Below are 26119 nucleotides of genomic sequence, written 5' to 3'. Positions count from 1 at the left end.
TGGATTGTGGGCGGGGGAAAGAATGCACACTTGAGAGACTACACTAGTGGCATTAAGTATTTAATTCACACACATTTAGAGTACTAGCAATCTTTAAGTATTTGCTCCCAGAAGTACTGTTATGTTGTCCTTTCTGAACGAAGTGGCTTTGGAGGTGACCACGCTTTGATTTGTGCACATTTATATATAAGATTGTCAGTGGCTGTGATTACTTTAAATAACACTTATATTAATTATAAGATCATCCATGTTCTGCATTTGAAATTTGCAGCACAGCTTGCATGCCTAAATGATTTCATGTAATATTGTTTGGGGTACTGTTGGATGTTGGGCTCCTCAGGAACCTATAAAATACCATTAACTGCTGCTAATGTAAATGTTATGTCTTGTATGAATTGATAGTTCTTGGGCACATCAGTAAAAGATGTATTTAATTTGATTTAGGTTAATTTCATTTTGAATATGCAATTTATATGTCACTTTAAAAAAAAAAATGAAGTATAATTAAAAAGTATAAATTTCCCCTGGTTTCTTCTCACCTTTGAGCTGAGAATCAAAGTACTTTCCAAACCTCAACAAAATTGATCCTCTGACATTAGGATGTACATTTACAGCATTTAGATCTTGTGGCTTTAAAGGGATGTGCCAGAATACACAGATTCACCTCAGCAGCATTGAGTTAGCTAATATGCTGCTGTACTAATAAAACAGCATATTGTCTGACTTAACTGCAAACAATGCCAAAAGTGATTTTAAAAAGAAAGGTCCGACTGATTTGCATTTGGAGATGCAGTTGACTAGCTCAAGGCTTCCCTAGACCATAAAACAGTGGATGCACTACATAAGGAATAAAATATTTTTGTTTCCACATTTGGCAAAGCTTACATCATGACTGACAGATGAGTTATGATCTAATGTCTACGAACTACATCATACATTGCTGTCTTCAATATTGCATTCTGTTTATAAACCTTGGGTAGTTTGAGCATTTCAGTTTGAAACTTAATTTTAGTAGTAGCTTACATTAGTGAATGTTTTAACGCTTATAGGTCAGTTACGTTCAACACTGCAACTACTCGAGCCCTGTTGATTCTGCCCTCTGAGCTCAAACAATTTAGTCTTGTGCTTATATTTCATATTTTCTAGTTTGTTCTGTTTGAATCTTGTGCCCCTGAAGGTTTGGAACGGACTGTTTTTGTATTCTTGCCCAGTAGGTAGCTCAATCTTGCATCATAAAATCAGTATTTTTAGCATATCCAGCATTTCTTGTTTTTATATCATAAAATCAGCATTTGGTTAATAGCAACTTAAAATATGTGCACATTGAGTTTAAATTTTAAACTGGCTCCCAAAGTTCCATGATATGCATTTACTTGCTCATGAAGGTGAAAAGGTTGGGCACCTTGCTCTAGGGTATTTCACGAGTTATTCCTTGATTCTTCAAAATGTACGAGTTGCTATCTTGAAAACTCACTAACAAATAAATTTATTGAATTATATATTGGGCACCAGTCCTATTACATTTTCCCTTGATTTTCTCAAGTTATTAGCTGCAACAGATTCCTCTGGGCGTTTAATAGGTAGGTGTTGAGGTGCAGTATGAAGCCACACATGATAACTAATGATTCAGTCATCTGATTGTCCTAAGTTGACTGGTACCAATGATGCACTGTGCATCGGCCAGGTAGATGTAAAATTGGCTGAGATTTGTGCTCACCATTATCCAATGTACATGTGTGAGCTTGGCTGAGGAGAGAATGAAGCACAAATGTGATTGCTGTGCCCCTCCAACCCCCTGGCTAGCACGTGGCTTATGCCTGCACATGGAGAATACCATCTTGAGTGGAGATGGGAGGGCTGTCAGCATTTGTGAAGCAGCACTCTAACATGAACAGTCTCAGAAGAAGGCAGAAAATTGGATGGGAGGGAGAATTCAAAATTATTAGCTGTATAAATGGAACAGTGAGAAGCTTGTTGGTATTTGTCATAGACTGCTTTACATCGACCATTGATGCAGCATGCAGTGAAGTGCTGAACTTTGGTTTTGTACGTCTTCAGTTATGGGACAGTGTGCTAAAAGCCATTAGCTATTATCATTAGTTAGTATGCTTTCTGGTGACACAGTCTGGAAATGTCATTTTATTTCTACAGTTGCCAAATTGCAGAATTTTAGTGTGTAAAATCCAATTTACTAAACACAGATTAAGGGATGGAAATTCATATCAGAATTATAGGATCTGATTGTTTCCTATTTTGCATTGGGTAAAATGACCATTTACTCCATTTGAAATATAATGTTTAACATTCATTGGGTATACAAGAATTTTAATTTTTTTTATTTACTCTTCTGATTAACAAACACCTCCAAAGATTAGAATTTAGACCCTCTTGAGATGAGCTCAGTGCACTGTTAGGGAGCCTGAAAGAGATTTTCAACATCACAAGACTAATTCACCTGATTTTCTTGAACTATAAAAATATGAAAAATCCTGATTGGGCAGAGAGAAATGAGTATATAATTTGTGAGGCTGATCATAATCCACGCTCAATTTCACTTGTAGAGGCATATATTGTATTACACTGCTGGCAATAACAGTGTATCTGAATTTACTGGAATAATTCCTACCCATGTGTGCTGACTATGATTTTGAAATTTGCACTGGAGATGTGTTTTAAATTTAATGTTACAACTTTGAGAAGCTGCACGTTTAACTACAATGAACTTGCCTGCAATTCCGTACCCGAGGATGTGGTTTATACACCCAGCTCTGAGAGTGCTATCTAACTACTGATCCTGTGATGGAGAAAAATGGAACAAAGCACAGAAAACCAGAAGATGAAACAAATAAAATAAGACCCAGCGGCGAGCTATAACTCAATGCCATCTTTATATTTCTTGATGCACTATAAAATTGAAAAATGCCAACCATTGTATGCTGTAATTATTTAAGAAAACAAATTTGTTGTATGACTTAGCCACAACTCTTGTACATTTGCCATACAAATACACAAACCTTCCCAGATTTAGTTTAGATGTGACTGTTATCTAGCTTTACTATTGTATTAATGTGAAATAACTCAGGCATTTTTGTCAAACCTTTTAATGTTTCAAGTTTTGCAACATTTCTACAATGCTTCATTTCATTTCTGTAACTCAAATTTTCATTGAATTCTTAGTCTTATTTCACTAAAAGTGCACATAAGAGATTTATATAATAGCACCAGCTGTCCATGAAACACATCTATTTTCATCAATATATAATGCCCTGGGTCAATGATGTTTTGATCACATCTTGTAAGTACCTCCATTGTAGGTTACTTTGCAAATCACCGCATTATATCCACAAAACTGCAGCATGCCCATCAATAACTTAAAAATGCTATCCTGGACTTTAGCTTAGCAGTCCATATGTTGATTTAAAATCCAGTAATGTTGAACAGAGGATGTTTTTTTAACTTGACTGCACTTAATCATACCTAGGGTTAGGGTTAACAACTGCTGCATGGCATATGAGTTTCTTATACTAAATAATAAAAATATTGGTGAGGGGCATCAACATCAAACTCCTACAACTGATCACTTTCAGAGCAAAATGTTTTTGTGAAGTTTAATCAAACTTAGTAAAGGATATTTGGCTGGTTCATGATTTCAATAACAAATCTTAATAAAATTTCTATCGACTGGATTTGTTTAATAGTATGCTAAGAATTTTTTTAAACTCTATTAATTGTCCAAGCACATTCAACTGTTTTCAAACTAATAATTTGGAAGAAAAATACTGGTGGTTCCCCTGCGTGCCCCCCCACCCAAAACAATCTGTAGGTAGTGAAGTATCTCATATATTGGTAAATCATGCACATTTACATATTTATTGCAAACCGTTTTATTTAAAGCTATACTTAAGTCCAATGTATAGCCAGTTATATTGGAATTCTGTCCAAAGCTAAATTTTATTTTAAAAATATTGAAAAAAATTGTATTTCTGGTTCCCCTCTCCCCCACCCCATCCAGTACCTTTTTTGATGTGAAGTGGGGGGTAAGGGTATCTTGTATGGCAACCGTATGTAAACTTGTGGATTTTTTTTTCAGGTGATCTATGATACAGGGTCAAATGGGGTAGGGTCACACACATGCAACTCTATGATGAAAAGCTAGTCCATAGGTATGAGCCACCAGCTTCACTAAGCATAGTCATTGAACTGCATGGCAGGAAGAGGAAAAGTACACGTTGCTTAAAAGAATTTAAGGGAATTGTACAGACTTTTGCTGCTTGAATTCAACACCCCCTGCCCCCCTCACTCAGCCTTTGAATAACTGAAAGACACACAAGCACATTGGGCTTTGATTGATGACTACATTGTTATGCTGTTGGCAGAATACCCCTCACACCTAACAAATTTTGATACCTAACCAGCTCTCTCGAATTTGTTGATAAAAGCCAGCCTGTCAGCGTCTCTTGGAAGAACATTTCATAGGTTCACTAATTCTGCAAAGTAGTTAGATCACCTTTCCTGTTTTAACTTAGAGGCTATGCTATCTTGTTGTAGCATTTATATATTAAACATAATGTTGACCTTGGATAAATCCTTTAGTCTTGAATATTTTAAGATCAAGCTGAGCAGACTTTACATTGTAACATTCCTAGCTTCTGCAGCCTCTCCTCAAGTGTTTAATCCCAGCTATCAGTTTGGTAGTCCATTACATGGTGGCTTTCTTATGCTACTATGGCCTGAATCAGAACTGTTCCTCGAGATTTATGCTATATTCTTGCTGTGCAGCCTTACTTGTTGTATTACTTGCTGTCTTTACTGTGGCTTTACCCAAAAAACCCTCTCTTATATTGTGCCTTTGTAGAATAGCATTTTTTGTCACTTTGTTATTTATCTATCTCATGATGCTGCACATGAAATGGCACCTGCAACTTGTGAGCCCACCTCCCCAGTCTAATCAAGCCCTTCTGTATTTGATAAGCTTGTTCCATGTTGTTTGCAGTCCCTTTTGATATCATCTGCAAACTTGGAAGGATTTTGTTCCACTTCCAAGTCATTTATGTACATTGTAAACAGCAACAGTTACTGATGCCTGAATTGTGTCAGGTTGCCTCCTATGCCAGTGCGATCATTGTTTCCTCTTTTAGCCAATTTTTGATTCATTTTCAGAAACACTCCATCTATGCATTGCCTTCCAACTTTGTAGACCAATCTATGACATTGTAAATATATTGAGTTTGTGTGTGCTGTGCTTACTGTCAATTTTTTCATTACCAATTTCTCTGTCTCTCATGAAAAAACTTCTCATTTAAACTTGTCATGTAATTGCACCCTGTCCTTCGCCACCCCCAACCCCTTTCCAGCATCAGGAGAGTGTAATTATAGTGTGGTTTATATATTTGCAGTTTCTATTATAAATATGGATATCGAAATTTATAGTTTATGGTGGAAATGTATAATAATGATTGAATGCAAGAATTTAATATGGAGACTGAATTACATCTACCTTCCCTGGTCTCTAACCCTACTTTATTTGACTCCTTGTGTATAGTGCTATGGGAAATTGGCAACCAGGCCTTTTCTCATTTGACATCATGTGACCTCATTGTGTCTGTGTTTAATCTGCCTCCCTGCAGGGTATACCTGAGCAACAATCTTAAAGGGATGGGTCAGGTTATACACAACTGCAGCACTGTTCCCCAGATTATGAGCAAGGCCCACCTCATAATTTTTCTTTTCATCAATAGTACCCTAATTCCAAGCGGCAGGAATCTCTCCTATCTTGATACTGCAGCATATCAAAAATACCAATATTAGGGGCGGCGCAGTGGTTAGCACCGCAGCCTCACAGCTCCAGGGACCCGGGTTCGATTCTGGGTACTGCCTGTGCGGAGTTTGCAAGTTCTCCCTGTGTCTGCGTGGGTTTGCTCCGGTTTCCTCCCACATGCCAAAGACTTGCAGGTTGATAGGCTAATTGGCCATTATAAATTGCCCCTAGTATAGGTAGGTGGTAGGGAAATATATAGGGACAGGTGGGGATGTGGTAGGAATATGGGATTAGTGTAGGATTAGTATAAATGGGTGGTTGATGGTCGGTACAGACTCGGTGGGCCGAAGGGCCTGTTTCAGTGCTGTATCTCTAAACTAAATTTAAAATTTAGTATAAATTTAAAATATATTTATAATTAGGAGATGTTAAATGTCTTTATATTCAAGTAGAATGTTGCTGAACTCTGCTGATGGCTCAGTGAATAAAGATACTGCACAGTACAATACAAAACTACAGAGATGAGCAAGTCTCAGGATGAAGTAGTGAACTCTATTAGCTGATCCCTGTTGGGGCACCAGTTGGGGTGCTACAGTTTGTCTCCACTGTGGGGCAAGAAACGGCCAGTGTTGTCATGTCTGCTTAATAATTTAACAGTTACAGGAACTTAGTTGTTGAGTGAGAAAAAGATTGTGGCCAGCTCTCATGCCTCATGAGCTAAGGAATGTCTACAAAAATCTCCACATATTTTGCAATTTACTGCTTTAATCTATGTATATATGCATTCTAATGTAAAGATCTATTTGAATAGTTAATGAAACTTTGGGTGTGATGAGCTGTAAGTGTATACAACTAATTATCACAACACCTTTCGATTATAATAGCAAATTCCTTTGCAGATGCTTCCTTGAGTTACATACAAACATAAGAATTAGAAGCAGAAGTAGTCCATTTGGCCCCTCGTGGCAGCACCGCCATACAATAAGATCACTGCTGATCTGTTTGTGTTTCGAATTCCGCACCCCATCTACCTCCGATTACTCCCTCATTCCCTTGCCTAGCGAGAATGTAACGAGTTACTACTAGCTCTTTAGTTTCCTTTTGAAATTCATAACCGTAATATTTGTTTTAATTCAATCATTTGATTCAGTACATAAATCCGTTCAGATTGGGAATGTTTGAGTATTTAACCATTTTCTGACTGAGTAATCTTAATATTTGAGAACCAAGTAAATTTAATTCAGTAAACATATTAGGGCGGCGCAGTGGTTAGCACTGCAGCCTCACAGCTCCAGGGACCCGGGTTCGATTCTGGGTACTGCCTGTGTGGAGTTTGCAAGTTCTCCCTATGTCTGCGTGGCTTTTCTCCGGGTGCTCCGGTTTCCTCCCACAAGCCAAAAGACTTGCAGGTTGATAGGTAAATTGGCCATTATAAATTGTCACTAGTAAAGGTAGATGGTAGGGAAATATAGGGACAGGTGGGGATGTTTGGTAGGAATATGGGATTAGTGTAGGATTAGTATAAATGGGTGGTTGATGTTCGGCACAGACTCGGGCCGAAGGGCCTGTTTCAGTGCTGTATCTCTAATCTAATCTATACTTTGAAGTTCATTTTGCCATACATATTCTAAAAATTCTACAGATATCTGTTACTTGATTAGCTTGCTGTTAAACATCAAAATCATGACTGACAGTTTACCATAAAGAACCACAGCTTGGCTTCTAATGAGTTTTTTCTTATACAAAACCACAATGTAAAGTGTGGCAGTTAAGTATAATGTTAATTGTGTATGAGAAAATTCTGCTTTAGGACTTCAGTCTCACATTTTAAAATCAAATTACCTGGCCTCCTTCCCCGAGATCACATCTGATATGTCTGTTTTGTCTTTGCAACTGTAAATTCAATTTCTTTTGTGAAAATTCACAAAGTACCATATTATTGAAAGCAAGGTGTGGTTGGTTTTGCATCATCTGTTTATTAGAATCTTAGTTTTTGATCTAACTTTTTCTTTGAGGAATTTGTATAAAGGTCATATTCCACCTAGTTTATTTTTTTGTTCACTTTTCTAGTTTTTACAGATATGATTGGTATGGTTGCTAGACTAGCTAGATTTTTTCGTGATAATTGTCCATGGACGAGAGAGAATTTGGATTCGATTGCCTGAGGAAATGATGGGGAAGTAATCTATTCTGCTTTAGTTTCAGTTATCTAAGTGCTTGTATTATGTCAATCTTGGAAGTGACAAAGTCTAAACACAATAGTGATGGTTTCTTTAAAGAAACAGTTTGGGGAGCTACATACTGCTACGTGAAGTCTGTGCACTGGCTTTTTTACTGGCTGAAAACAAATGTTTTTAATTCCATTTAGTTAAGAACCATAGAGATATGGCTGATTGTCAACTTTGTAGAGTGCTATTGGACCCTTAATCTGTATTGTCCCTAGCTATGTGATTACTGATTGCAAATGTAAATCGAGCAAACTTTACAATTAGTAAGTAAAATGATTATGTTGCAAATGGCACAATCTACTTTCATGGTTAAAAAGGTGAATGCTGAATAGGAAGTTCATTTTAAGCTTTCTTGCTTGATTTAATGACTGACCAAGGGATATGTTTTTGAAAGTAATGGTACTGTTTTGCAACTGAAATGCTGGATAGGTTTGAGAAATTGCTATTTTTCATATATCTGAAACTTTGTAAGCGATGTGGGAAAGTTGACTTGTGATAAACTTTTGTGAAATGTAAAATACATTTGGTCTCTTGGTCTTTCACACCTTCTATAGAATATAAATTATGGAAACAGTGGCATAGAGTATGGTGTTAACTAATACAGAAGTGTATCCCCAGTGCTTGATTATGGGGTTTGTAAGGTTGCAGTGGTAAGCAAAAAGAAACTTGAGTTTAATCAGCCATACTAATTGTTCTTTCCTTATGCATTTCAGCTCTTTTCTCTGATGGAACTAAAGCCACCCATTTCTCGGGCAAAGATGATCCTTATTACCAAGGCTGCCATTAAAGCTATAAAGGTAGGAGATTCACGTGTTTTCCTTCATCTTATTCCTGCTTTGTTTTTTATACTGCTCTTTTTCTTCCTTCAGTGTATCCGTTTCTGATACTATCGAAGTGGATTGTATATGTATGAGTTTCTGTTCTCCTCTTCCCCCGCCCCCAACAACTCATTCAACTAAGTACTCAAGAATAGTAACTTGCTTGAAGTGGTACATTATTTTTTTTATTGCATTATACTCTGAACCTTCACAAACCACTGACCACCTCCAGGCGCTACCCATTGTCTCTCAAGACAAGGAAGCCAAAGAAGAAGACAACGACTCTGAACCTGCAATGAATACGTAAAGAAACTGAAGTTTGCAACCAGGAAAAGCCCAACAATGGTTCAGCTAGACCTTGGATTCATGTTGAAACTTTTGACATGATTTTAAATTTACATTAATGACTTGCATGTGGCTGGTCTAATTATCAGATAATATCAAACTAGGCCTTGGGTAGAGGGGGCAATTGAATCTGAAGAGACACCCGAGTATTTATAAAATAGGTGAGACACAAGTGAGTGAATCAGTGTGTGCGGGAAGAAAAAATGGCATCCTATATTTTTATTTGTTCATGGGATGTAGGCATCGTTGGCAAAGCCAGCATTTATTTCCCATCCCTAATTGCCCTTAAGAAGGTGGAGGTGAGCTGCCTTCTTGAACCGTTGCAATCTTTGTGATGTAGGCATACTCAATGCTGTTGGGAGGGAGTTCCAGGATTTTGACCCAGCGACAGTGAAGGAACGGCGATATAGTTCCAAGTCAGGTTGTGTGACTTGGAGAGGAACTTGCAGGTGGTGGTGGTCCCATATGTCTGCTGTCCTTGTCCTTCTCGGACAAGGGTCGGCAACCTTTTTTTTAACCTGAAGAGCCTTTTGGAAAAAAAAAGTGCCTAAAATGCAGACTATTGGGAGCCTCAAGATACAAATTTGGGATTTCTAAATCAATATACGAACTTACGAATTAGGAACAGGAGTAGGCCACTTGGCCCTTCGAACCTACTCCGCCATTAAACAAGTTCATGGCTGAACTGGTTACTCCACATTTCCACCTACCCCTGATAACCTTCCACCCTCTTGCTTATCAAGAATCTATCTACCTCTGCCTTAAAAATATTCAAAGACTCTGCTTCCACCGCCTTTTGAGGAAGAGAATTTGAAAGACTCACGACCTTCAGAGAAAAAAATTCTCCTCATCTCTGTTAAATGGGCAACCCCTTATTTTTAAACAGTGACCCCTAGTTCTAGATTCTCCCACAAGGGGAAACATCCTTTCCACATCCACCCTGTCAAGACCCCTCAGGATCTTATATGTTTCAATCAAGTCGCCTCTTACTCTTCTAAATTCCAGCGGATACAAGCTTAGCCTGTCCAATCTTTCCACATAAGACAGCCCGCCCATTCCGGTATTAGTCTAGTCAAATACTTGGCAAATTGCCAAGTGTCTGGTGGAATGCATTTTTTACATATATGATAAATACATGTATTGAATATATGTATCAATAGAAAAAAAATTAAAATAGACTAAACTGAATTATATTGTTTTTTGACTTTATTGTCAGTAAAGTCATCTTTAAAACAAACTTTAGCTTGAGATGCGTAGAATAAAGACAATTTTTTCGGCTAGTGATTCTTGTGATTAAAAATGCTTCCAATAACACCTTCAGAATAATCTATCATCTCATCTATGTTGGGAACAATAGTGGTTGCAACCATAGAGTCTGTTCCTTGAATCAAAGGCGTTATCTATAACTATAGTGTAGCTATACCACTCAAGAAGGTTTATTTGGAGCAAGATGATTTCGTTAAAATCACTTTTAACCTTAAAGCGCAGAATAATGTTTAGCCTTTTATCCACACAATAAAAATATGGCTTTTTTCATGTTAATGCGATCCAACTGGATAGGTTTGAGATGCATGTGGCTCCGGAGCTGCAGGTTGCAGATCCCTGTTGTAAGCCATAGAGGCCATGGGTTTGGAAGGAGCTTCGGCGAGTTTCTGCAGTAAACACTGTAGACACAGTGTGCTGGTGGTGGAGGGAGTGAAGGTTTAAACTGGTGCATGGGATGCTAATCAAGCAGGCCTCTTTGTCTTGGATGGTTTCGAGCTTTTTGAGTGTTGTTCAAGCTGCACCCATCCAGGGAAGTGGAGAGTATTCCATCACGTTCCTGACTTGTGCCTTGTAGATGTTGGATTCGCTGCAGAATACTTGCTGTTCTACCCAAAGTATTTGTACGTCTGGTCACTGTTGGCTCCCAGGATGTTGATGGTTGGGATTCAGAGATAGTAATATCTTTGAATGTCAAGGGGAGATGGTTAGATTCTCTCTTGTTGGAGATGGTCTTTGCCTTGCACTTGTGTGGCATGAATATTACTTGCCATTTATCAGCCCAAGCCTGAATATTGCCCTGGACTTGCTGCATGTGGGCATGGAGTTGGTTATCTGAGAAGTTTGCAAATGGAACTGAACACTCTGTAACCATCAGCATACATCCCCATTTCTGACCTTGTGGAGGGAAGGTTGTTATGAAGCACCTGAAAACAGTTGGGCCTAGGGCACTACCCTGAGGAACTCCTGCAGTGATGTCCTGCGGCTGAGATGTTTGGCTTCTAGGAACCACAACCATCTTCCTTTGTGCTACGTATGGCTCCAATCAGTTTTCCACCTGATTCCCATTGACTTCAATTTTGCTGGGGCTCGTTGAAGCAACACTCTGTCAAAATCTGCCCTGATATCAAGGGCAGTCACTCTCATCTCACCTCTAGCATTCAGCTCTTTTGTTCATGCTTGGAACAAGGCTGTAATGAGGGCTCAGGCCAAGACCTGGCACAAGCCAGGTGAGCATAGGTGCGTAAGTGCCGCTTGATAGCACTGTTGACCCCTTTCATCACGATGCTGATAATTGAGAGTCGACTGAGCGGTATTTGGCCGGATTTAATTTATCCTGCTTTTTGTGGGTAGTGCATATCTGCCCAATTTTCCACATTGTCTGGTAGATGCCTGTGTTGTAGTTGTGCTGGAACTGCTTAGCTTAGGGTACAACTAGTTCTGAAGCACAAGTCTTCAGAACTACAGCTGGGATGTTGTCAGAGCCCATAGCCTTTGCTGTATCCAGTGCACTCAGCTGTTTCTTGATATCATGTGGAGTGAATTAAATTGGCCAAAGGCTAGCATCTGTGATGCTGTGAACCTCAGGAGGAGACCAAGATGGATCATCCACTCAGCACTCCTGACTGAAGATGATTGCAAATGCTTAAGCCTTGTCTTTTGTACTGACATACTGGGCTCGTCCCATTAGTTGTTTAATTGCCCACCACCATTCATGACTGGATGTGGCAGGACTGCAGAGCTTTAATCTGATCTGTTCGTTGTGTGATCGTTTAGCTCTGTCTACATCATGCTGCTTCCGCTGTTTAGCATGTTTGTAGTCCTATGTTCTAGCTTGGCCAGATTGGTACCATATTTTCCTAATGCTGCTCCTGGCTTGATGGTAATATTCAAGTGAGGAATATTTCTTGGGCCCTGAAGTTACAGATTGTGCTGGAGTGCAATTCTGCTGCTGATGGCGCACCATGCCTCATGGATACCTAGTTTGAAGCTGCTAGATTTGATCTGAACCTACCCCATTTAGGACACTGGTAGTGCCACACAACACTGGAGGGTGTCCTCAGTGTGAAGACAGGACTTTGTATCTGTAAGGACAGTAGAGTGATCACTCCTACCAATGTTGTCATGGACAGATGCATTTTTGATGGGTAGATTGGTGAGAACGAGGTCAAGTAGGTTTTTCCTTTGTGTTGGTTCTCACCACCTACTGGTAGCCCAGAGTGGCAGATGTCGTTCATGACTTGGCCATCTCGGTCAGTAGTTGTGCTACATGCCACTCTTAGTGATGGACATTGAAGTTCATTATGTATCCTTGCTACCCTGAATGCCCCTCTCAACTGGTGTTCAGCATGGAGGTGTACTGATTCATCAGTTGAGGTAGGTGGTAATCAGCAGGTGGTTTCCTTGCCAATCTTTGATCTGATGCCATGAGAGTTCATGGGTAGAGTAATTGTTGATGACTGCCAGGGCCACTGGTTCCCAACTGTATTCCACTCTGCTGCCATCTTTGGTCGGCCTGTCCTGTTGGTGGGTTAGGATATTCCCAGTGATGTGTTGGAGGAGTCTGGGACATGGTCTGCAAAGCATGATTCTGTGTGTAAGACTATGTCAGGCTGTTGCTTGACTGGTCTTTGGGACGGCTCTCCCAATTTTGGCACAAGTCCACAGGTGTTCGTGAGAAAGACTTTGCAGTGTTGACTGGGCTCGGTGCGCTATTGTCATGTCCGATGCCTGGGTCAATGCCGAGTGGTCTGTCCTGTTTTATCCACAACTGAGTGACTTGCTCGGTTGTTTCAGAGGGCTGTTAAGAGTCAACCATATTGCTGTGCATCTGGGGTCACATGTAGGCCAGACCGGGTAAGCTTTCCTTCCCTAAAGGACATCAGTGAACTAGAGGGGTTTTTAACAATCCAGTAGTTTCACAGTCACCATTACTGAGACTAGTTTTTAACTCCAGATTTATTTAATTAATTGAATCATCTGCATGATGGGATTTGAATTCATGTCTCCAGATCATTAATCCAGGCCTCTGGATTCCTAGTCCAATAACATTACCACTCTGCTACTGTTCCGTCATATATTCGAGATCCTATGTATTCAATGAATGACGTAGTTAAAGGTGAAATTGGAAATTTTGAAGGGTGTTGAACCTGATGTTTAGCATATACCATGGCTGCAGAAAAAAATTAGAGCCATATAGTGACAACAAAGTGAAAGTTGGAGAAAGTTATGTAATGACTATACACTGCTCTGATCAGACCCACCTTGAATACTGTGCTAGTTCTATTCACAGAGCTGCAATGGACACATTCAAGCCCAGACATTCCAGAAAGCTAGTTGGTGAAGGATAATACTCGAGTCAATCTTTACTTAGTCTTATGCTTATTTACAGAGTGAAATAGTAACAAGCATATACCCTAGCAGCAGAGTATCAAATTATGGGGAAGATTAGAAAAACTTGGCATTTTCATTGTTGAATTGTGACTTTCGTGCAAAGCATATCATCATCATCTTTGGCCTCCTTGTCTCGTGAGACAATGGGTAAGCGCCTGGAGGTGGTCAATGGTTTGTGAAGCAGTGCCTGGAGTGGCGATAAAGGCCAATTCCAGAGTGACAGACTCTTCCACAGGTGCTGCAGATAAAATTGGTTGTCGGGGCTGTTACACAGTTGGCTCTCCCCTTGCACTTCTGTCCTTTTTCCTGCCAACTGCTAAGTCTCTTCAAATTGCCACACTTTAGCCCCGCCTTTATGGCTGTCCGCCAGTTCTTGTGATCAGTGTCACAGGACTTCATGTCGCGTTTGCAGATGTCTTTAAAGCAGAGATGTGGACGGCTGGTGGGTCTGGTACCAGTGACGAACTCGCTGTACAATGCGTCCTTGGGAATCCTGCCATCTTCCATGCGGCTCACATGGCCAAGCCATCTCAAGTGCCGCTGGCTCATTAGGGTGTATAAGCTGGGGATGTTGGCCGCCTCGAGGACTTCTGCGTTGGAGATACGGTCCTGCCACCTGATGCCAAGGGTTCTCCGGAGGCAGCGAAGATGGAATGAATTGAGACGTCGCTCTTGGCTGACGTATGTCGCCAGGCCTCGCTGCCGTAGGGCAAGGTACTGAGGACACAGGCTTGATACACTCGGACTTTTGTGTTCCCGTGTCAGTGCGCCATTTTCCCACACCCTCTTGGCCAGTCTGGACATAGCAGAGGAAGCCTTTCCCACGCGCTTGTTGATTTCTGCATCGAGAGACAGGTTACTGGTGATGGTTGAGCCTCGGTAGGTGAACTCTTGAACCACTTCCAGAGCGTGGTCGCTGATATTGATGGATGGAGCGTTTCTGACGTCGTGTCCCATGATGTTCATTTTCTTGAGGCTGATGGTTAGGTCAAATTCGTTGCAGGCAGCCGCAATCCTGTCGATGAGTCTCTGCAGACACTCTTCTGTATGGGATGTTAATGCAGCATCGTCAGCAAAGAGGAGTTCCCTGATGAGGACTTTGGTCTTCGCTCTTAAACCTGCCATCTGATCTTATGTGGAGGAAAATTCCTTCTTCTGAAGACTTGAACGCATGTGAGAGCAGCAGTGAGAAGAAGATCCCAAACAGTGTAGGTGCGAGAACACAGCCCTGTTTCACACCACTCAGGATAGGAAAGGGGTCTGATGAGGCGCGGCTATGCTGAATTGTGCCTTTCATATTGTCATGGAATGAGGTGATGATACTTAGTAGCCTTGGTGGACATCCGATCTTTGCTAGTAGTTTGAAGAGACCACGTCTGCTGACGAGGTCAAAGGCTTTGGTGAGATCAATGAAAGCAACGTAGAGGGGCATCTGTTGTTCGTGGCATTTTTCCTGTAGCTGGCGAAGGGAGAACAGCCTGTGGATCTCTCTGCTCGAAAGCCACACTGTGCCTCAGGGTGGAAACGCTCAGCCAGCTTCTGGAGCCTGTTTAAAGCGACTCGAGCGAAGACTTTCCCCACTTTGCTGAGCAGGGAGATTCCACGGTAGTTGTTGCAGTCACAGCGGTCACCCTTGTTCTTATAGAGGGTGATGATATTGGCATCGCGCATGTCCTGTGGTACTGCTCCCTCATCCCAACATCGGCAAAGCAGTTTGTGGAGTGCTGAAAGTATAGCAGGCTTGGCACTCTTGATTATTTCAGGGGTAATGCCATCCTTTCCAGGGGCTTTTCCACTGGCTAGAGAATCAATGGCATCACTGAGTTCCGATTTTGTTGGCTGTTGGTCCAGCTCATCCATGGCTGGCAGAGACTGGGCTGCATTGAAGGTGGTCTCAGTGACAGCATTTTCCCTGGAGTACAGTTCTAGGTAGTGCTCCACCCAGTGGTCCATTTGCTTGCGTTGGTCAGTGATTGTGTCCCTTGATTTAGACTTGAGAGGGGCGCTCTTCCTGATGGTTGGCCCAAAAGCTCTCCTGATGCCATCATACATTCCTCTGATGTTTCCGGTGTCGGAGGCCAGCAGAATACGACTGCATTGGTATTGCCAGTAGTCATTTGCACAGTTTTCATTGTTGATTTGTGTTTAGTGTGTAAAGCATATCATGGGGTTATATAAAATAGTAAATTGTGTATAAAAGAAAAATCCAAAACACTGTCAGAGAAAATGACGATATGACAATGGGAAATGGTCGAATTGTCAAAAAGGAAGTTTTGAACTAATAACAGCAATTTATTTTCTGACTTTGGCACATGGAATAGACTTCTGAACAGTCATGAAAACATTTACAAAACCATTGTATGCTGTAGTGGGAGAGGGATCTGTAGCTTTTTTCTGAATGAATAGGGTGGTGCATGATCTTGATTATTGGTATTGACCTTCTGATCTTTTGCATCATTTTGGAAATCATCTTTTGCATTCGTTCTTTCTCACAATTGACCTCAGTTATGAACACACAGTCCATGCGATTAAGAATGCAAAAACGTAAAGAATAGTTTTTGATAAACAATTGCCATTCTTCCAGTTTCCAGAGAATTTTTGAAAATTCATTTCTGATCCTCCTTTTAATTTCTCTTGTGGGATTGATTTCAATTGCAGTAATAAAAAGCAGAACCTTGATGTACTGAGTCGCCTCAGATATTTGAAAGCAGAAAACATTTGATGCTGTCAGCACCCATCCTTTGTGAAAGATTTTGAACTCTAGCTGCTATCTTGCTCACATGGACATTAATTTTTCTTTTTATATTTGTTCTCTGGGTGTGGGCATCGCTGGCAAGACTATATTGTCTATTGCTAGTTGTCCATAGAAGATAGTAGGCTGCATCTTTGAACAGCTGCAGTCCTTTTGGTGATGGTGCTTCTATAAAGCTGTTGGGTAAGGAAGTTCGGAATATTGAACTGGTGACCGTGAAGGAACAATGATAAGTGTCCATGTCAGGATGGTGTAAGACTTGGAGGGATTTCTACAATGCTGTTGCTCTTGTTCTTTTTGATAGAGGTTGGTGAGCAACTAAACTGGACCAGCCATATCTATCAACAGTGTTATGGAAGTAATCTTGGTAGGTTGCTGCAATGCATTGTGTAGATACTGAGCTTTGAGGCAGGGGCGTCAATCAGTTAATTAAGCTGCTCTGTCCTGGATGGCATCAAATTCTTTAGTGTCATGGCTGCACATGTACAGGTGAATTATGAATATTCCATCATATTCTTAACTTGAACATTGTGCAGGGTGGCCAGGCTTTGAGGGATCGCGAGGTGAACTACACATCAGAGTGCCCAGCCTCTACCCTTTTGTTGGAACAATGATGTTGACAATGCCTGGTTCATTTCAACTTCTGGTAAGTAGTGACCCACAAGATATTGGGGTGGTCTGCTGTCATTGACATGGCTGGACTTTCCCTTATTCTGGTACTACAGTGACATGAATGTTACCTGTTATTTGTCAGACCAAGTCTGGATTTTAGCCAGGTCCTGCTGCAGACTGGCATATGCTGCTTCATTATCAGAGGAGTTGCGAATGGAGCTGAACACTGGAATTGCCAGCAAATAGATCTCGACCTGACCTAATGACAGGCATGGTCATTGATAAAGCAGCTGAAGATGGTTGGTTTGAGGAAGCTTTGCAAAAGAACTGCTGCAGAGATATCCTGAGGCCAAGTAGGATCGTCCACTCAATTCTTTTGGTTGAAGACACTTGCAAACAATTTAGCCATATCTCTCTGCTTAGATGCTGGGTTCCAGCATGTTTCTTGAGCTGCCTCATTCTGTTTGCTAGCTTGTCCACCACCATTCTTTATGGAATATGTTAGGTTATGGAGCTTTGCTCTGATGTTAATTGTGGTTGTGGGATTACTTAATTTCTGTAGCCTGTTCTTTTTTATTTTCGGTATGAAGGTAGTCCAGTGCAGTAGCTTGATTAGGTTCTTACCTTATCCTGTTAACTAATGGTACAAGAACTAGGGGACACAGATTGAAGGTTTTGAGCAAAAGGTGCAGGGGAAATATGAGGAACTCTTTTATTTTTACACAGCGGATGGTAATGACCTGGAACTTGCTGCCCACGAGGGTGGTGGAAGTGGAGACCATCGATGATTTCAAAAGGAAGTTGGATGGCCACCTGAGAGAAATAGATTTGCAAGACTACAGGGATCGAGCCCATAAATGGGGCAGACTACATAGCTCTGTGGAGAGCTGGCATGGACTCATTGGGCTGAATGGTCTCCTTCTGTGCTGTCTATGACTCGAAGGAATACCTGGCACTGCTGCTGCATTGAACCAGGGTTGATCTTAATTGTTGGTGGTTATGGAGTGGGAAGTGCTAGGCCATGAAGTTAATTATTCTGGTGGTATACATTTCTGTTGCTGCCCCATAGTGCCTCATGAATATCCAGTTTTGAGCTGCTAGGTCTGTTTTTGGTTTGACACCTTGTCAAAACTGAAATTGAAAACCTTTATAAACCTCAGTAAAACTCCCAACAGGTTGTTAGAAGGTGGCAACGAGGCAGTTTGAAAATTAATCAGAATTTGCTTGGAGGTGATTAGTGTTACTTGAAGCAGGAGTTTGCATTGGTGATTCATTGGGTTGTTACCCATTTACTTGAACTACATCAGATGGATCTCTGAGAAAGACCAAGTCTGCCATTACAAGAAGAATATCTGGCTACAGACTCATTTCCAGAGCCACCTGCCTATATAATTGATGGCATGAGGCATGTACAGATGTTGAGAGGAAACCACAGAACCGTTGCAGGTCCAGTATCTAATATTTTTCTAAACAAAGATTCAAATAGTGAAAGGATTAATGCATTTGATGTCGACAAGGAAGAATCTACTGATCATGTAGTGGGAAAATACACAATCAATTCAAGAGCATAATCCCATATCACAAATACAAAAGCTAAAAACTGAGAATGCTGGAAATACTCAGCTGCTCAGACAGCATCTTTGGAGAGAGAAATAGAGTTAACACTTCAGGTAAATGACATTTTGTCAGAGCTCATCGTCCTGAAGCATTAACAGTATTTCTATCTCCTCAGGTGCTGCCTGACCTGAGTATTTCCAGCATTTTCTGTTTTTATCTCACAAAGTTGAACAGGGAGGCAATTTCTCACATGCTGTAATGACAAGAAAATCTCGTCGAATTCTAATTTAGATAGTGGTGGCACCCTAATAGAGGAAAACTGTGATGGATTTGTTTATATTTGACTATCTGTTAAAAGATTACTCAGCTGCATTGAGGAAGTGGAGGATATGAGAGGGACAATAATTTTTATTTATATAGCACCTTTTGATATGGTATAGCATTCTGAGGTGCTTCACAAAAGCGTCAGCAAAGATTGACAGTGAGGCAAAGAAGATGTTATAAGTGACTAAATGGTTGTTTAAAGGTTTAGGTCTTGAGTGTATTAAAGGAAGAGAAAGGGAGGTGAAAAGGTTTATGGAAGGAATTCCAGCGATTACGGCCTAGATGATTGAAGGCAGGCTGCCAGAGGTAGGTTGAATGAAGTGGAGAGGACACAAGAGGCCAGAGTTGGAGGAATGCAGAGCTCTTAGAGGGCTGTAGGAAGTTACCGAGATAGGGAAGGGTGAGGCCATGGAGGGATTTGAGCATGAGGATGCAAATTTTAAAACTGAGATATTGGTGGACCAGGGTGCAATGTAGGTTGACAAACACAAGTCATTGGAGTTTTGAATCAGCTCAAATTTATGAAGGCTGGAAGACTGGAGGCTGGCCAAGAGAGCGTTGTAATAGTTGAGTCTGGAGGTAACAAGCGTGGACGAGGGCTTCAAGCAACTAATGGGTGGTGATGGGGAATGTTAGAGGTGGTAGTAGGCTGTTTTTTGTGATAGAGTGGATATGGGGTTGGAAGGTCAAATCGGACCTTGAGGTTATTAACAGTCTGGCTCAGTCTGAGACAGTGGCCACGGAATGGAGTTTGTGGTGGGGACTGAAGACAGTGGCTCTGTTTTAATGATTAATGAGAGGAAATTGTGGCTCAACAAGAACTAGATGTCAGACAAAGTCTGACATCACAGAGGCAGCAGAGGGGTCAAGGGAGTAGATCAAATTATATTCTTTCTTGTGATTCCTGGCTTTCAGTAGCAAGGTTCTTTTTCCCAATGTATCAAGTGTACAAAAGATTTGCATACACTGTTAATAGTTTCACTTCTGCTTAGCATGCATCCATTCACTAATTGTGCTGCAAGGAGTGCCCTTTTTGATTGTGGGTATCTGCTTTGATTCCTAAATTTGACAAAACATACCAGGAGACAGTCTGGAAGCTGCGGACTGTCGAGGATTTATTTCCACAGGTATACGAGAAGCTGCAGTCATTTACCTGCCTAAAGTATAGCTCCAAAACTGGTATATTGTCAAGGAATGAGGTTTTCCAGCTTTAAATAGCATGTTTTACACTTTAATGGCACTTCAAGCATAAATGTAGCTTGCAAATTGTCATGTGACAATTAGATTAAACTGGAAGTCCGATCTCTCCGACAGACTAATTGGTGTTTTTGTTTTTGACTATGTTATATTTCTGATCCTTTTATAATGGGTTTATTATGGGATATGATCAGTACCGATATGTCCTGTTCAACTTGTTTGCATTTTTAGTATGTATGTACTAAAATATATTTTTTCATTAGTTTTCTAAACTGTACAAAATATTGGTTGAAAGTTTATTTCTATTCCAGTATTTGTGTATAGACTTGGTTACAGTGCAATAGGATTCTGTCCTTTTGCAATCTTTGGGGTTTAATACTATTTTAAATTAATTTTTCCACTGGCCAAATGTGTCTAGTCATCATAACTGATACTTCTCCACATCAGGAAATTACAGACCAGTTAGCCTTGCATCAGTAGTGGGGAAAATGCTAGAGTCTATTATAAAGGATGTGATAGCAGAACACCTAGAAAGCATAAATGGGATTGGACAAAGTCAGCATGGGTTTACGAAAGGGAAGTCATGCTTAACAAATGGACTGGAGTTTTTTGAGGATGTGACTAGCAGAATAGATAAGGGAGAACCAGTGGATGTGGTGTATTTGGATTTTCAGAAGGCTTTTGATAAGGTTCCACATAAGAGGTTAGTGTGCAAAATTAAAGCACGTGGGATTGGGGGTAAGATACTGGCATGGATTGAGAATTGGTTGACAGACAGGAAATGGAGAGTAGGAATAAACGTCTTTTTCCAGTTGGCAGGCAGTGACTAGTGGGGTACCACAGGGATCAGTGCTTGGGCCCCAGCTATTCACATTATATATTAATGACTTGGGTGAGGGAACTAAACGTAGCATTTCCAAGTTTGCAGACGACACAAAGCTGGAGGGGAATGTGAGCTGTGAGGAGGATGCAAAGATACTCCAATGTGATTTGGACAAGTTTGGTGAGTGGGCAAATGCAGTTTAACGTGGGTAAATGTGAGGTTATCCACTTTGGTTGTAAAAACAAAGACATATTATCTGGATGGTAATAGATTGGGAAAGGGGGAGGTGCAACGAGACCTGGGTGTCCTTGTACACCAGTTGCTGAAAGCAAGCATTCAGGTGCAGCAAGCAATTAGGAAGGCGAATGGTATGTTGGCCTTCATTGCAAGAGGATTTGAGTACAGGAGCAAGGCAAATCTGGAGTATTGTGTGCAGTTTTGGTCTCCTTATCTGAGGAAGGATGTTCTTGCCATGGAGAGAGTGCATGGCTGATACCTGGGATGGCAGGATTGACATATGAGGAGAGATTGGATCGACTAGGCCTATATTCACTAGAGTTTAGAGGAATGAGAGGGGATCTCATAGAAACCTATAAAATTCTAACAGGACTAGACAGGCTAGATGCGGGGGGAATGTTCCCGATGGCTGGGGAGTCCAGAACCAGGGGTCACAGTCTCAGGATATGGGGTATGCCATTTAGAACCGAGATGAGGAGAAATTTCTTCACTCAGAGGGTAGTGAACCTGTGGAATTCTCTACTGCAGAAGGCAGTGGAGGCCAAGTCATTAAATATGTTCAAGAAGGAGATAGATATATTAATGCCAAAGGGGTCAAGGGGTATGGGGAGAAAGCGGGAACAGGGTATTGAATTAGACGATCAGCCATGATCTTCTTTGAATGGTGGAACAGGCCCGAAGGGCCGAATGGCCTACTCCTATTTTCTATGTTTCTATTAAGTAACAGAAATAATGGAAATGGGTAAATTAAAGATAAGAATACAGAATTCCAATCTTCAAGTTCTGCTAATTTTATTCTGCTTGGATAGTTTGGGCTCAGATTGGTTTCTCTACTTTGTACTCCTATTTATAAATAAAAACATACATATTTTACAATGATAGAGGCTAAAGCAAATTTAAAATTCCACTCGGGGCAAATCTTACCATTCCCAGAATAATTCAAATCTACTTTGTACATGTATTTAACATCTTTGTGAGGCCATTTCTTATCACTCTTTGTTTCCATGTCATATAGTGCATTTCAATGTATTTCTAATAAACAATAGTTAATTGTGACTTGAGTAACAAGTTTGAATATTAATGAATTTCTGTACAATGATATTTGTTTTTCAGCTTTACAAGCATGTTGTGCAGATTGTGGAGAAGTTTATCAAAAAGGTGAGAAGCGTTCTTGGATTATGGTTTTTCTTGGAAGTAGAATATTGGTAGTAACACATTTACATTTTCTCCTTCTTTGGATAGTTGAGTAATAATTGTGCCTTTTTGACTATTAATCTTGTAGTGCAAACCAGAATTTAAAGTTCCAGGATTGTATGTTGTCGACTCTATTGTTCGCCAATCCCGTCATCAGTTTGGAGCAGAAAAAGATGTTTTTGGGCCACGGTTCAGTAAAAATATTACTGCGACATTCCAGTATTTGTATAAATGTCCATCTGATGAGAAGGTAAGAACATTAGCTGATGATAATGGAATAAGTTTTCAGTGGAAAAGTTTTTATCGAGGTTCCTAGAAATAGATTCTTTTTAAGTTATACTTCACAGTTGTCAATAAGATTTCAGTGGCATGGTAATGGTGGGCAGGTAAAATTTTCATGCTATGTCTATTGGAGCCATAAAAAATATGTAGTGCTACAGTCAGAGATTTTTGTCTTTCCAAACTTGTGTTTTGTCTGAAGAGACCATTTTAAGCTGTATAAAACTAGGATGATATGCCATTGGTTACAAGTCTTTTCACAGGTGAGCGCACAGTGGAGGTAATAAATGAAGAGTATCTCGCAACTCAGATGTGTATTGATATAAGTGTTGTGTATTGGAATAAATTTCTTGAGTCAAAAATTTCTGACAAATGATCAAGGTTCTTAACCTTTTCACGACTTTGTTTAGGAATTAGCAACGTTCAAAATGTTTTTTTTTTAAAAGATTGGAACAGAAGCACCAGACATTCAGTATTCCAAAATACTATCAATGTTTTCATCTAGCATTAATATAACATATTACAGTATCTGAATCAGAAATTACAAATTTAGCAGAATGAGGAAGTTCTAAGTTGGCACAGGAATACCATGGATGAGGTGGTGAATGCTAGCATAGTGAACATGTGGGGAAAAAAGGACACCACATAGTTACATTATATTACTTGTAACTGTATGCATTTGCCTGAAGAATCACTATTTGCTTTTTTGTTTAAACAGAGCAAGATAGTTCGTGTATTGAACCTGTGGCAAAAGAATTGTGTTTTCAAGATTGAGGTTATACAGCCATTATTAGACATGGCAACTGCAACTTCTGCCCCACCTGCACTGGAAAATACTGCTAATAATACAAGTAAGTACAAGTTTTCTGTTGAATAGTTTTTTTTAAAGTAATCTAATGCAAATGGCAGCTTAGTGGAGGATGAACTGTTGGTTTCATAACTGACTGGTTCTTAGACTTAATTTGCAGAATAGTCAGATACTTGAATCAACCAGCCTCATTGTAGTTACTTTTTCAATTCTTAACGGATATTAGATAAGAAACCCATTAGGTTTAAAAGCTTGACATTGAGCAGTTGGGCAACACTTTTAAACCTGTCACAAAGATAGTGGTCACCCACATAGTAGCATTGGTATATGGAATATACCTTAGCCCTACTGTATGAAACCATATGTACATTTTGTAAAGTGGACAAAAATACACTAAAAATCAAGCTAATTGAGCATTTTTTCTTTTGTTGCAAAAGCAGTCGCTTGTATAGTTGATGAAATTATTTTAAAGTTTTCCAATGGCCTACATGTTATGGGGTTATATTTTCACAGAAATAAATGAGGCCATTGATGGATGTAATGCTATTTTCTGAAACTTGCAGGAGATAAAAGTCAGTTTAATTTTTTACCTAACCTATCCTATAGCTCTAATGAAAGGTCCTTGAGCAGAAACAATATTAACTCTGTACTTCTACCTGTTGAGTATTTCCAGCATTTGCAGTATTTTGCTTTTCTATCCTATACCTGATTGGAACTTAATGCTAACACTGGATATCAAATTTGGAATTGCATTACTCAATTGTAGCAAAAATGCACGTATACTGCTTTTACCATAAAAACAGTGCAAGTCTTTTGTTCTGAAGGAATCTGATGTTTTGCTATTAAGATCGCAACAGGTAAAACCTTGCAAATCAACCTTGGGTGGAGGCTTTTCATCTCCCGGCATACACCTAATCAGTAGTTGGGGAGATGATCAAATAGTATGTTTTGATAAATAATGAGTAAAATCTGGAGTTTCAAAACTGACATTTGATTTGCGTAGTTTTACTTGTTGTGATCTTAATAGCAAAACATCAGATCCCTTCAGAATAAAAGACTTGCACTGTTTTTATGGTAAAAGCAGTATACGTGCATTTTTGCTACAATTGAGTAATGCAATTCCACATTTGATATCCAGTGTTAGCATTAAGTTCCAATCAGGTATAGGATAGAAAAGCAAAATACTGCTAATGCAGGAAATACTCAAGTAGAAGGAGAAACAGAGTTAATATTGTTTCAGGTTAATGATCTTTCATTAGAACGAAAGGATAGGTTAGGTAAAAAATTAAATTGACTTTAATCTCCTGCAGCTCAGGAGAGCAATCTTTATTGAGCCAATTTACCCCTTTCTCATCTCTTCTGAAGGAGTTCCATCAGCGCTGGTTACCTTTGGTGTTTTTCTTTTGTTGTTTCTGAGCCTTGCTCTTGAGTACCAGCAAGCTGTATGATTTTGAGATGTATCTCATCTAAGACCAGTCCTGTCTGTAACCAGATAACCAGGTGTTCATATAAGCACAAATCCTGCAGCTACTGAATAGTTACGTATTTGTGTATTTTTATCTTTTCTAGGTCCTCCTGTTGCTCCTCCCACACCTGCACAAATTCCCCAGATTACTTCTGATTCTTTGTCTGCAATACAACAACAGCTACCCAACTCTGATGCATTTGTAGCTGTAGCTCAGCTTTTTCAATCAACACAAGGAGCACAGGTAAAAAAAAAAATTCATATGCAATGTTTACTTCTGAGCAATATGGCAGAACCGTGACTGTACCGTCACATTATTAAACATAAGGCTGATATTCCAGTATATTGCCACTGTGTACAGAATATCAATTGCAAATTGCTGTGGATTAGGGAGAGTCATGTGCAGTTGACCACCTTAGGTGGAGGCTTTTCATCTCCCTGCATATACCTAATCAATAGTTGGGGAGAATATCAAATAGTCTGTTTTGATAAATAATGAGTAAAATCTGGAGTTTCAAAACTGGCAGCTATTACATTTGATTTGCAAGGTTTTACCTGTTGTGATCTTAATAGCAAAGCATCAGAACTTTTCAGAACAAAAGACTTGTACTGTTTTTGGGGTAAAAGCAGTATACATGCATTTTTGCTGTTCCATTTAAAAATTAAGTTACTGAATTTTTTTTCGATGTGTTTATGATTATACTTAAATTTGTTTTTTTTTTACATTAGATACAGCAGATATTACAGAACTTCCAGCAGGCTCCAAAACCACAGTCACCAGTTGTAGACAATAGCATAATGTCCCAAGTGGAGGCCTTAACAGCTCAGTTGAAGCCACCCAGTACACAGCCTCCAGAGCAAAAGGCTGCCTTTGATAAGGTATGCAGAAGCAGACAGGCGCGCTGCAAATCAAAATGTTATTTTGTTAGTGGATGTTAATAGATAACCATATAACATTCAAAATCATCTCGCACATTCTACAATTTAGTAGCCTGATTACATTTGTAAAAATTGTTGCTCAATGTAAAGTAACTCCACATTAGGGATTTTCCCCATACTTGAGATC

At 40.0% G+C, this 26119-nt stretch overlaps 1 protein-coding gene across 2 annotated transcripts in view; it reads left to right on the top strand.

The window, feature by feature from the left end:
- Positions 1–26119, top strand: part of scaf4a (SR-related CTD-associated factor 4a) — a 133895-nt gene that overhangs the window by 50172 nt on the left and 57604 nt on the right. For both annotated transcript variants that reach the window (XM_068040539.1, XM_068040537.1), the window contains exons 2-7: positions 8700–8783; positions 22421–22465; positions 22590–22751; positions 23499–23631; positions 25158–25297; positions 25783–25932. In XM_068040539.1, coding sequence (XP_067896640.1) covers positions 8700–8783; positions 22421–22465; positions 22590–22751; positions 23499–23631; positions 25158–25297; positions 25783–25932 — 714 coding nt within the window. The remainder of the gene's footprint in view (positions 1–8699; positions 8784–22420; positions 22466–22589; positions 22752–23498; positions 23632–25157; positions 25298–25782; positions 25933–26119) is intronic.

The sequence above is a fragment of the Heterodontus francisci genome, chromosome 10, assembly GCF_036365525.1.
Source record: "Heterodontus francisci isolate sHetFra1 chromosome 10, sHetFra1.hap1, whole genome shotgun sequence".
Classification (NCBI taxonomy): domain Eukaryota; kingdom Metazoa; phylum Chordata; class Chondrichthyes; order Heterodontiformes; family Heterodontidae; genus Heterodontus; species Heterodontus francisci.
This window is presented reverse-complemented; position numbering and strand designations above follow the sequence as displayed.